The sequence below is a fragment of the Anomaloglossus baeobatrachus genome, chromosome 4 (genome assembly GCF_048569485.1).
Source record: "Anomaloglossus baeobatrachus isolate aAnoBae1 chromosome 4, aAnoBae1.hap1, whole genome shotgun sequence".
Classification (NCBI taxonomy): Eukaryota; Metazoa; Chordata; class Amphibia; order Anura; family Aromobatidae; genus Anomaloglossus; species Anomaloglossus baeobatrachus.
In genome coordinates this window covers 306,945,192-306,957,215 of record NC_134356.1, presented here as the reverse complement: position 1 = coordinate 306,957,215, position 12,024 = coordinate 306,945,192, and the positions used below count along the sequence as shown (strand labels likewise).

General features: G+C 44.8%; 1 protein-coding gene across 2 annotated transcripts in view; it reads left to right on the top strand.

Moving 5' to 3' along the window:
• ARID2 (AT-rich interaction domain 2) overlaps positions 1-10,298 on the top strand; it is a 185,218-nt gene extending 174,920 nt beyond the window's left edge. For both annotated transcript variants that reach the window (XM_075344963.1, XM_075344962.1), the window contains exons 19-21: positions 5,807-5,924; positions 8,411-8,502; positions 8,652-10,298. In XM_075344963.1, the coding sequence (XP_075201078.1) occupies positions 5,807-5,924; positions 8,411-8,502; positions 8,652-8,796 (355 nt within the window). In that variant the 3' untranslated portion in view covers positions 8,797-10,298. The remainder of the gene's footprint in view (positions 1-5,806; positions 5,925-8,410; positions 8,503-8,651) is intronic.
• The last annotated feature ends 1,726 nt before the right edge of the window (positions 10,299-12,024 follow it).

The window sequence follows — 12,024 nt, the reverse complement described above, 5'->3', positions numbered from 1 at the left end:
TGATTGCCTGTGCAATACATAGCAGTGCTACAGCGCTGCTATGTATAGCAGAAATCACGATCTCCTATGAACTCCAACTCGCTGTGATGCACCCAGAAAGCATTAAGATAATTTTTGACTGTTTACACCATTAGATGCTGTTTACCAGCATTTAAAGCGTTCTCCAGGAGTAGGAAAACAAATAGCTAAAAGATATTTTAGCTCCTTATTGACCATGCCTGTATGAACATTTAAAACGGGACCCATAGAAAATAAAAACAAGCGAATAAAAAACAGTGCTATTCCAGTGATATTAACCCTTTCCACGACTTATGACGTACCGGTATGTTATAAGTTATAGGTAATTTGTGTCCCTTTTTTAATGTGGTCTAATCTGCCGACATATGCAGCTAACGGGTGCGGGTGGATTAGAGCCCCACTCGCATCTCTTAAGCTGGGTTTACACACTGAGACTTTCTAGCGATCCAACCTGCGATCTCAACCTAGCCGGGATCGCTACAAAGTCTCTGGTGAGCTTTCAAACAGGCAGACCTGGTCAACGACCTAACAGCGATCCAGACCTGCAGAGCGACTAGCTGGTCGTTGGGAACGTGTCAAAAAAGCAGGTGAACTTCACCCGACTTCATTTAATGCCGCGCGGCTCTGTGTGCCGTGTAAATAAATAAATAATTAAAAAATCCGGCGTGCGGTCCCCCCCTATTTTAATACCAGCCAGATAAAGCCATACGGCTGCAGGCTGGTATTCTCAGGATGGGGAGCCCCACGTTATGGGGAGCCCCCCAGCCTAACAATATCAGCCAGCAGACGCCCAGAATTGCCGCATACATTAGATGCGACATATCTGGGACTGTACCCGGCTCTTCCCGATTTGCCCTGGTGCGTTGGCAAATCGGGGTAATAAGGAGTTATTGGCAGCCCATAGCTGCCATTAAGTCCAAGATTAATCATGTCAGGCGTCACCCCGAGATACCTTCCATGATTAATCTGTAAATTACAGTTAAAAAACACACACCCGAAAAGTCCTTTATTAGAAATAAAAAACACTAACAAATTCCCTCATTACCAATTTATTACCCACAACAAAGCCCTCCTTGTCCGGCGTAATCCACGGTCCTCCAGCGTCGCTTCCAGCTCTGCTGCATGGAGGTGACAGGAGCAGCAGAAGACACAGCCGCTCCTGTCACCTGCACGCAGCTAATGAAGAGAGCCGTGTGATCGGCTGAGCTGTCATTGAGGTTACCTGGATCCAGCGGTGGATGCAGCGGTGGCCGCGGGTAACCTCAGTGACAGTTCAGCTGATCGTGTTACTCACCTCATTTGCTGGTGATTTCCCCCCCTCTCTCATACTCACCGATCCCCGATCACCGGCGCTGCACGGCGTTCACACTGCTCCGGCGGCTTTTCCTTTTTTGAAAAAGCCGGCCGCTCATTAAACAATCTCGTATTCCCTGCTTTCCCCGCCCACCGGCAAATGTGATTGGTTGCAGTGAGACACGCCCACACGCTGAGTGACAGCTGTGTCACTGCACCCAATCACAGCAGCCGGTGGACGTGTCTATACTGTGCAGTAAAATAAATAAATAATTAAAAAATCCGGCGTGCGGTTCCCCCTATTTTAATACCAGCCAGATAAAGCCATACGGCTGCAGGCTGGTATTCTCAGGATGGGGAGCCCCACGTTATGGGGAGCCCCCCAGCCTAACAATATCAGTCAGCAGCCGCCCAGAATTGCTGCATACATTAGATGCGACAGTTCTGGGACTGTACCCGGCTCTTCCCGATTTGCCCTGGTGCGTTGGCAAATCGGGGTAATAAGGAGTTATTGGCAGCCAATAGCTGCCAATAAGTCCTAGATTAATCATGTCAGGCGTCTCCCCGAGATTCCTTCCATGATTAATCTGTAAATTACAGTTAAAAAACACACACCCGAAAAATCCTTTATTAGAAATAATTACCAATTTATTACCCACAACAAAGCCCTCCTTGTCCGGCGTAATCCACGGTCCTCCAGCGTCGCATCCAGCTCTGCTGCATGCAGGTGACAGGAGCAGCAGAAGACACAGCCGCTCCTGTCACCTGCACGCAGCTAATGAAGAGAGCCGTGTGATCGGCTGAGCTGTCACTGAGGTTACCTGGATCCAGCGGTGGCCGCGGGAAACCTCAGTGACAGCTCAGCTGATCACGCTACTCACCGCCGCTCCGGTCAGCTCCACGCAGCGGGGAAAGCAGGGAATACGAGATTGTTTAATGAGCGGCCGGCTTTTTCAATTATTTATTTATTTATTTTACTGCACAGTATAGACACGCCCACCGGCTGCTGTGATTGGGTGCAGTGACACAGCTGTCACTCAGCGTGTGGGCGTGTCTCACTGCAACCAATCATATTTGCCGGTGGGCGGGGAAAAGCAGGGAATACGAGATTGTTTAATGAGCGGCCGGCTTTTTCAAAAAAGGAAAAGCCGCTGGAGCAGAGTGAACGCCATGCAGCGCCGGTGATCGGGGATCGGTGAGTATGAGAGAGGGGGGGACACTTCAGTCACTCGGGGGATTAGCGGTCACCGGTGAATCCTTCACCGGTGACCGCTAATCAGGACGCTACACAGACAGAGCCGTGGAGTCGCTGTAAAGTCCCCTTTACACACTGAAACTTGCTAGCGATGCATGCTGCACAGCGGGAAACAAAGGACCTAGGAATGGTCCTGAACGATTTGTAGCGATCACAACTTCACAGCAGGGGCCAGGTCGCTGATAGGTTTCACACACTGCAATGTCGCTGGGTGGGAAGGTCGCTGTAACGTCACAAAACCGGTGACGTTACAGCGATGTCGTTTGCGATGTTGCAGTGTGTAAACCCAGCTTTAACTAGTTAAATCCCACTGTCAATCTCAGAGTGGGACTCGATGCACACCGGCGGGGAGCGCATAATTTTCCACCCCATCGGGGGCTCTGTTGTGTGACCAGGGGGGGGGCCAGTGGGTTGTCATGAAAATGGACATTTGCTCAGTAGGAAAATTGATGGGCTGCAACTGATCAGTGGCTAGGGATTGGCTATAGCAGTCATGTGACATTACAATGTCACATGACCTGCTGGAAATGGCAGCACCAGCCTCACTGGAAGAACCCCGCCAGTGACTCTGCATTGTCTTTATTTTCTATGGGGCTGAGAATTAGTTAAGCGGGTGTTGTCAGTACAGAATAACCCCTTTAGGCTCTGTGCGCACTAGAAATGTGAATTTTCTCAAGAAAATTTGTTGAGAAACTTCTGGGAGTGGAAGATTTCCGCACCTGCGGAAAAATCCGCGGCAAAAACGCATGCGGATTTGCCGCGGATTTACCGCGGATTTTTTGCAATAAATAATATAGATAATCGATAGACAGATAATGGATAGAGTGAAAGATGGATAGATTAATAGATAGATAGGCCTGTTTCACACGTCAGTGATTCTGGGACGTTTGTGCTTTTTTTTTTAAACGTACCAGAATCCCTGACATACGCAGACCCATTATAATGAATGGGTCTGCTCACACGTCAGTGATTTTTCACTGCACGTGTCTCCGTGCGGCGTACCACATGTCCATTTTTTTCTGGCACCACTGATGTTCCACGGACCACGCAGTGGTGTGGTCCGTGAAACACGTACCAGAAAAAAACGTGCTTTTAAAATAAAAAACATTTTTACTCACCCGGCTTCAGCGGCGCTCTCTGCAGCCCGTGCAGCTTGCTGCTTCTGAGCCGGCTCATTACTGTCGCGCATATTCATGATGCACGACACAGCCGACCCGGAAGCAGCTGCTGCGGGGGTCAGCGCCGGCCGGATGCTGCACCGCGGGAGCGATCAGCACCATGGAGAGCGGGAGCGCACACAGGTGAGTTGATTTCTAAGTGCAATCACGGGCCACGGAGAATGGAGCCCGGATTGCACTTAGACAACCCACGTGTGCCGTAATTCACGGAACACGCAGGGACATGTGCATGTTTTACACGCCAGTGAAAAACGTCAGTGTTTTTCACTGACGTGTGAAACGGGCCATAGGTAGATAGATAGATGAGAAAGACCTATAGAATGTCCCACCTCCCTGCATTTTCTAAGCTGGCACCCTTTAGTGACTTTCATGTGGCACTAAAGGGTGCTTAGCCTTGTATTTAGCCATAAAATAAATAAATAATTAAAAAAAAAACGTGAGGTCCCCCCATCTTTTGTAGCCAGCTAGGGTAAAGCAGACGGCTGCAGCCTGCAAACCACAGCTGGCAGCTTCACCTTGGCTGGTAATCCAAAATAGAGGGCACCCCACGCTGTTATTTTACATTAAATAAATAATTTAAAACAAAAAACGTGGGGTCCCCCCCAAATTGGATCACCAGCCAAGGTAAAGCGGACAGCTGTGGTCTGGTATTCTCAGACTAGGGAGGTCCACTGTTATTGGACACTCCCCAGCCTAAAAATAGCAGGCCGCAGCCGCCCCAGAAGTGGCGCTTCCATTAGACGTGCCAATCCTGTCGCTTCGCCCCAGCTCATCCCGCGCCCTGGTGCGTTGGCAAACGAGGTAATATATGGGGTTGATGCCAGATGTGTAATGTCACCTGGCATCAAGCCCTGGGGTTGGTGAGGTCAGGCGTCTATCAGATACCCGACAGCACCAACCCAGTCAGTAAGAAATAAAAAATAGACAACAAAAAAGTTTTATTTGAAAAAACACTCCCCAAAACATTCCCTCTTTAACCAATTTATTGAAAAGAACAATCAATTCCACGTCCGGTGTAATCCAATAAGGGGGGTGGGGGCACGGCGATCCATACCATAGTCGCTGTCCCAGTCAATGAAGAACAGAATGTTCCCCATTGGCTGGGAGAGCAATGCAGTGACCTGAGCTAACATCAATAGGTCAGCCCAGGTCACTGCAGGGGATGCCGAGCGCTGCCATCAGGAGCATAGATGAGATCATTACTTTCTGTGATCATCTCTTGTACTGTTGACGTTAGCGCTGTCACTGACTTCTATGCCCGCCGCGTTGTCAGAAGTATCGCGAGAGCCCGTGACGTCACCGCTAGTGACAGTCTCGGGCCGCTCGCGAGACGGGCATAGACAGCAGTGACAGCGCTGACGTCAGGAGGCAGGAGATCGTCACAGCAGGTAATGATCTCACCTCCTGACAGCAGCGATCGTCATCCCCGCGGCTCCCAGCACTGCAGGGTGTCAGTGTCTGCCTGCGCTGCCGCGTGACAAGCTGCTGACACTGCGGGCAGACACTGACACCCTGCAGTGCAGGCAGCCGCGAGGCCGGAGCAGGACACAGACTGCACGGGCACCTGGAGGTCGCACGGAAGTGCTTCTGTGCGGCGTCCAGGGAGTGTGACGTCTGTGTTTACTCTGCTTCGCTTCCTCTTCCTGGCATAATGACATCGCTTCCTGCAAAACCGCAGGCAGCGATGAGCATTACCGCAGGTAAATCGCGGCTATACCGGGGGTATACAGCACATCATTTGCAAATATTTGATTCCCTGACGTTCTTAATATTAAGTCAAATATTCTTGTGCATTTATACAGATTTCATTGAGACTTAGCAGTTGTGCTCTAATTTGAGGTTGGTTTATGGCAGCATGAAAAATATATTTTTTAAAAGTGATATTATATAACTAGCGTGTTACCCAATGGTAGTCAAAGGTGCGGCCTCACAAGTGCGGCTGTGTGGTCTTCTAGTAGATGGCCTGTGATATCTCTGTGTAGGATGAATTGTAGCGACATGTAAGCAGTGTTCTTAGACAAGGAGCTGACATTTTAACTTGTATTTGTTTTATCCCCCCCAGACAAACCCCATCAGGGACATCCAACCCTCGAGCTCAAAAAGCGATTGTGAACCATCCAAGTGCTGCCCTCATGGCACTGAGGCGGGGATCAAGAAACCTGGTTTTTAGAGACTTTACAGTGAGTTTAATAGTTATCTTTCAGAATATTGGCCAAATGGTTCAGTAGTATACTTCCGATCTCTAGAATTGTACACTTAGATATTAGTACTTCAGATGCTCTGTTTTCAGTTCTGATTTCAGTGGCTTACAATTCATCTGAACTTGCCAGACATCAGACCTGAAAATATTGTAATGGATTACTTAATCAGCTGAATTATTCAGTCCTAAAACCTCAATCCTTATGGGATATAAGTTTTTGATGTATGTTATAGAGCTGTACATAGTCTGCAATTGTAGGGAAATCGAAGGGAACACGAAAAACAAGCAAGTACATCGCTTCAGTGATGGGAAGATAACAGAATTTGCTATCCCTGTAATCTGACTGATGCACACAGCACTTAACTTTATTTTTACTAGATGGTCCATCTAACAGACCTGATAATCATAAGACCGCTTGTTCTGAATTATTGGCCAATGCAAATCTACTATACTTCTTCAGGTATCAGATATTTTATGTCCACATAAAAATCATTGTTGTCACCAGCATATTGCCTGTTGTAAAAAGGAAGTATATATCAACCCGTGCAAATGGGTAAATAAACATGCACCAATCAACTTATATATATAAACCCCTGGCAAAAATTATGGACTCACCTGGCTCTGAGGATGTTCATTCAGTTGTTTACTTTTGTTTAAAAAAAGCAGATCACAGACATGGCACAAAACTAAAATCATTTCAAATGGCAACTTTCTGGCTTTAAGGAACACTAAAAAAATTCATGAAAACATAATGTGCTAGCCAGTAACTGTTACTTTTTAAACCAAACAGGGGTAAAAATTATGAAATCATGAAAATCAAATAAAAAAACACTCCAATACATCACTAGTATTTTGTTGCACTACCTCTGGCTTTTATAACGCCTGGCAGTCTCTGAGGCATGGACTCAATGAGTAACAAACAGTACTCTTCATCAATCTGGCTCCAACTTTCTCTGATTGCTGTTGCCAGATCAGCTTTGCAGGTTGGAGTCTTGTCATGGACCATTTTCTTCAACTTCCACCAAATATTTCCAATTGGATTGAGATCCAGACTATTTGCAGGCCATAACATTGACCTTATGTGTCGTCTTTCAAGGAATTTTTTCACAGTTTTTGCTCTATGGCAGGATGCATCATCATCCCCAAACATCCTTTCAATTGATGGGATAAGAAAGTGTCCAAAATTTCAATGTAAACTTGGGCATTTATTGAAGATGTAATGACAGTCATCTCCCCAGTGCGTTTACCTGACATGCAGTCCCATATCATCAATGACTGTGGAAATCTACATGTTCTCTTCAGGCAGTCATCTTTTTATTGTTTAGCTTTTCTGTATGTAAATCCCATTTCCTTTAGGCGGTTTCTTACAATTCGGTCACAGACATTGACTCCAGTTCTTCCCATTCGTTCCTAATTTGTTTTGTTGTGCATTTCCTGTTTTGGAGATATATTGCTTTAAGTTTCCTGTCTTGATGCTTTGATGTCTTCCTTGGTCTACCAGTATGTTTGCCTTTAATAACCTTCCCATGTTGTTTGTTTTTGGACCAGATTTTAGACATAGCTGACTGTTAGCCAACATTTTTTGCAACATTGTATGATGATTTACATTCTTTTAAGAGTTTGATAATCCACTCCTTTGTTTCAATGGACATCTTTCGTGTTGGAGCCATGATTCATGTCAGTCCACTTGGTGCAACAGCTCTCCAAGGTGTGATCACTCCTTTTTAGATGCGGACTAACGAGCAGATCTTATTTGATGCAGGTGTTAGTTTTGGGAATAAAAATGTACAGGGTGATTCCATAATTTTTACCTCAGAATTGAGTGATTCTATAATTTTTCCCACTGTTTGGTCTTGAAAAGTAACCGTTACTGGTTAGCACATTATATATTCATGATTTTTTTTTTAGTGTTTCTTAAAGCTAGAAAGTTGCCATTTGAAATGACTAGTTTTGTGCCATGTCTGTGATCTGCTTTTTATAAACAAAAGTAAACAACTGAATGAACATCCTCAGAGCCAGGTGAGTCCATACTTTTTGCCAGGGGTTGTAGATCAGCCAGTAGTGCCGTTAAAAATAAATATTTATTTTCAGTTTGTTAGGTAGTACATTTAAACGGTGCTATTATAAAATGTAATTCCCTTTTGGAATATGCCTGTGTTATTTGAACAAAATAAAGGTTATGTCCCTTGAAAGACTGGGTGGGAAAATTAAAACTGGCTGCAGAAGGAAGGGGTTCATCAAGAAACCTAAAGTTTTAAAAGTAGTATACAAAGCAAACTTCCTATGTATCAGACACCGAATTTCGTGGTGTCCAGTAACGTTTGGCAGGAGGTCTGGCTTGGTGTGAGCAGTCCTAACACGTAAGCTATTGCTGAAGAACATGTTATGTTTGGTAGTAAAATGCTATCTTCGCTGTATGTGTTGGTGTAATGACCTGGTGACATTTTTGTTTTTTCTTGTGTAAAGGATGAAAAAGAGGGACCAATCACAAAACACATCCGTTTAACAGCTGCCTTAATATTAAAAAATGTTGCAAAACACTCAGAATGTGGTCGTAGGTAAGTGCAAGCCTGATGCTTTTCATCTAATGTACACACATAGCAGATATTTTAGTGTTTCCAATCAGCATCACAAGGAACAATTGTATTCATATTTCTGCTTATGCATTATGATTTGATCTTGACACAGGTTTTTTGTTTCTGCATAGATCATTAAAGAGACATGAAAATCACTTATCGGTTCTAGCCCTTAGTAATATGGAAGCTTCCTCTACACTTGCCAAATGCCTTTATGAACTCAATAATACAACTCATAGTACAGAACAAGAAACGGACTGTGAAATGCTACAGTGAGGGCAGGGGCCGATGTGCAGCTAGGACTGTGGTAATCACATAACATTTCAAATACTGTTACTGAAGAAAGCACTAAGTCTTAATGGAGACCATAGTTGGCGTTCTCTCCTCCCACGTTCGCAGTGAGGACACGTCGCACTCAGATCACTGACAGAATCCCTTTGTTCTGTGTAAGAAGACGGAAAGTAACTGCCATTGGGATATTCAACCAGCGGTCTGCGGGATGTTTCCCACTTGATCAGTCCAGAAGGAGACTGGTGCATTCAAAAGTCAGTACCATCCACATTGGAGTATACTTGGAAGCGTTGTAAAACCGACATGAGCAGATGAAATAGAAGCATTAAATATTTTTATCTTTATCCAAAAAGGAGCACATTTTTATATTTACAAAACTGTTTGAGCTGGTTTGAATAAGAAAAAAGAAAAAAAAAATAATTTCAGCACACCCGTAACCCCCTGATGTTGGTGGGTGCCACCAATTTCTTGCTATGGATTGTGTGTTTTGTTTAGAAATCAGTAGCTTGGTTTTCTTACTTGAGCCAATATATTTTCACGTATTTATTATCATAAAAAAAAAAGAAAAATTACCAGTCTGAATAGATCCTGTAAATATTTGTGAATAGAGCACCCTTCATGCCACTGCAGCCACTGGAAGAGACGCATTCTGTGGTGTCCTAGAAGCATTATATAACTAGGTTCTAAAGTTTTCTAGACTCTCCTGTCAATTGTAACTAATTGTGATATATTCTACGCAGTGGATGAATGTTCATTAAATCTATGTAAATAATTCAGAAAAGGTACTGATGCTGTAAAGTCAAAACAGTTTTGTGGAACTGTGATATCCCTCCTTTGTCCCCCAAACACACTTTTTTTTTTTTCTTCTTTTTTTTTTCTTTTTCTTTTTTTTATATGTATTATACACCTTGTTGAACTCATTTGCTGGCTGAAAGAGTATGGAATAATATATCACATGTCATTTTTGTAGAAGAAAAACTATTTGAAGGTATTTTGGTTTTCCCTCTAACATATATCCACTGTAAACGTTTGTCATGGTGCAGGCTCAGAGCTTGTACAGAATTTTTTGTATTTGTAAATTGGTTTAAATACATGGATTTTTATACAGGTTTTCTCCTGTGTTATATTTGCATTATGTGCAGGTATGATATTTTCTTCACTACTTTTTCTATCTTAATATAGTGTGGAATTTTATTGTATTATTCTTCCATTCTTAATACTGTACCACATTCCTGCTCAGATCTTGCTCACGTCTTTAAATTTGTCTTTCCTTTCCCACCTTCTCACATTGGCGTGAAGTGTATCCATTTATAACTGCCTATTGCCTGTTGTATTAGCATCCAAAAAATGTGGAAAAATTCCCAACCACCATTTCTGCTGTGTCCGTAGGATGTGCAGTAAAGATATAGACCTAACAGTTTATGTTATAGAATGGCTTTATTTACTTTGGTGACTGTTTATAGTTTTTAAATAAAAGACTGAACATTTCCTGGCCTCTTATTTTAAGTATATGCATCATGTCGGGGGCATTTGTACAGTGTACCGGTATAACTAAGTTCCTATGATGAGTATTTGCTGAGTCTTTAAAGGGAACCTGTCAGGTAATTTGTGTTCTAACCTAGTAGCAGTGTGATGTGTGGCCTAGTAACTCCTTTCTACCCATCCCTGTGTTGTAATATTATGTAATGTGGATGTATAAAAATGTTTTATTACTTATATGTACCCTATGTAAATAGCATAGGTCTCTAGCCCCATGGGCGTCGCATCGCTCTGTGGGCGTTTGCATGTGTTTCGTGGTATCACGTCCCTGTGGGCGTGATACCATGGATTTACTTGAGCGACGTCACCATCAGCTCCCTGAGATCCCGTGCGTGCGCGTTTACCATTCCCGCTTACCATTCCCGCATCCTTGTTATCTGGATGATTGCTTCTCATCTTCAGACGTGCACTGCACATGTCCAAAAAAAAAAAAAGTCCACAGCACCTTGGTTAAAAGACTCATGTGCCTGTGCAACAGCACAATCAGCACCTCAGGAGCGCACGTCCAAGATCAAGGGATCACTTGAAATAACATACCAATAGTAAGGATGACAGCGTTCCCCTGGGTGAAAAAACATGCAATTCTTTATTCCATCAGTTGTTTTACAGCAACGTTTCCACCTGGTGGTCTTTGTCAAGCAGGACCGCAGGAGCCTTCTGAGCATGCGCAGAGCGCGTCTGAAGACAAAAAGCAAGCAAGGCTGTGGGAATGGTAAGTGCGCACGCGCATGATCTCAAGGAGCTGACTGTGACGTCGCTCAAGTAAATCCACGGAAAGCATGCAAACGCCCATGGGGCTAGAGCCCCTGCTCATTTACATAGGGTACACATAATTAATAAAACATATTTTTAAACATGCACATTACACACTATTACAACACAGGAATGGGTAGGAAGGGGTTACTAGCACACACATCACACTGCTACTAGGTTAGAACACATAAATTATGTCACTTGTGTTTTTTGCTGCACCTGAGTGCTTTATTTATTCTTTCTTTGTCGCTCCATTGGGAGACCCAGACAATTGGGTGTATAGCTTCTGCCTCCGGAGGCCACACAAAGTATTACACTTTAAAAAGTGTAACCCCTCCCCTCTGCCTATACACCCTCCCGTGCATCACGGGCTCCTCAGTTTTATGCTTTGTGTGGAAGGAGGCACACATCCACTCATGAATCTCAGATTAGTTATATCGGTTGGAAGAAAAGTGGGCCCCCACGGGGCCCCCGGCATGTTCCCTTCTCACCCCACTATGTCGGCGGTGCTGTTAAGGTTGAGGTACCCATTGCGGGTACAAAGGCCGGAGCCTCATGCCGTCTCCTTCACCATCCCTTAGCGGCTCTGGGAGAAGTGGGATCCTGAGCGGTCATCCATCCACTGGGACCGTGCTCCCTCCGCAGCCCCTGAGGGAATCTGTCGGACAGGAGTTTATTTATCCTCAGGGACCGGGCCCTGCATCACTAAGGTACTCTGTATCCCCATGGGGGATGTGCATGGAGCGCCTTTATCCCGGACGCTGCAGCAGCTGCTTATTTGTGACGGCCGGCGGACTTCCGCGCCGACCGCGCCTGTTTGTCGGCCGCGGTCTTAAATTTAGTCCCCGGCTTCAATTGCGGCCTAGTAGCAAAACTCCTGCCCCTGGGCCTGTCTATCAGGGGTAAGGGCGGGACGGCCGG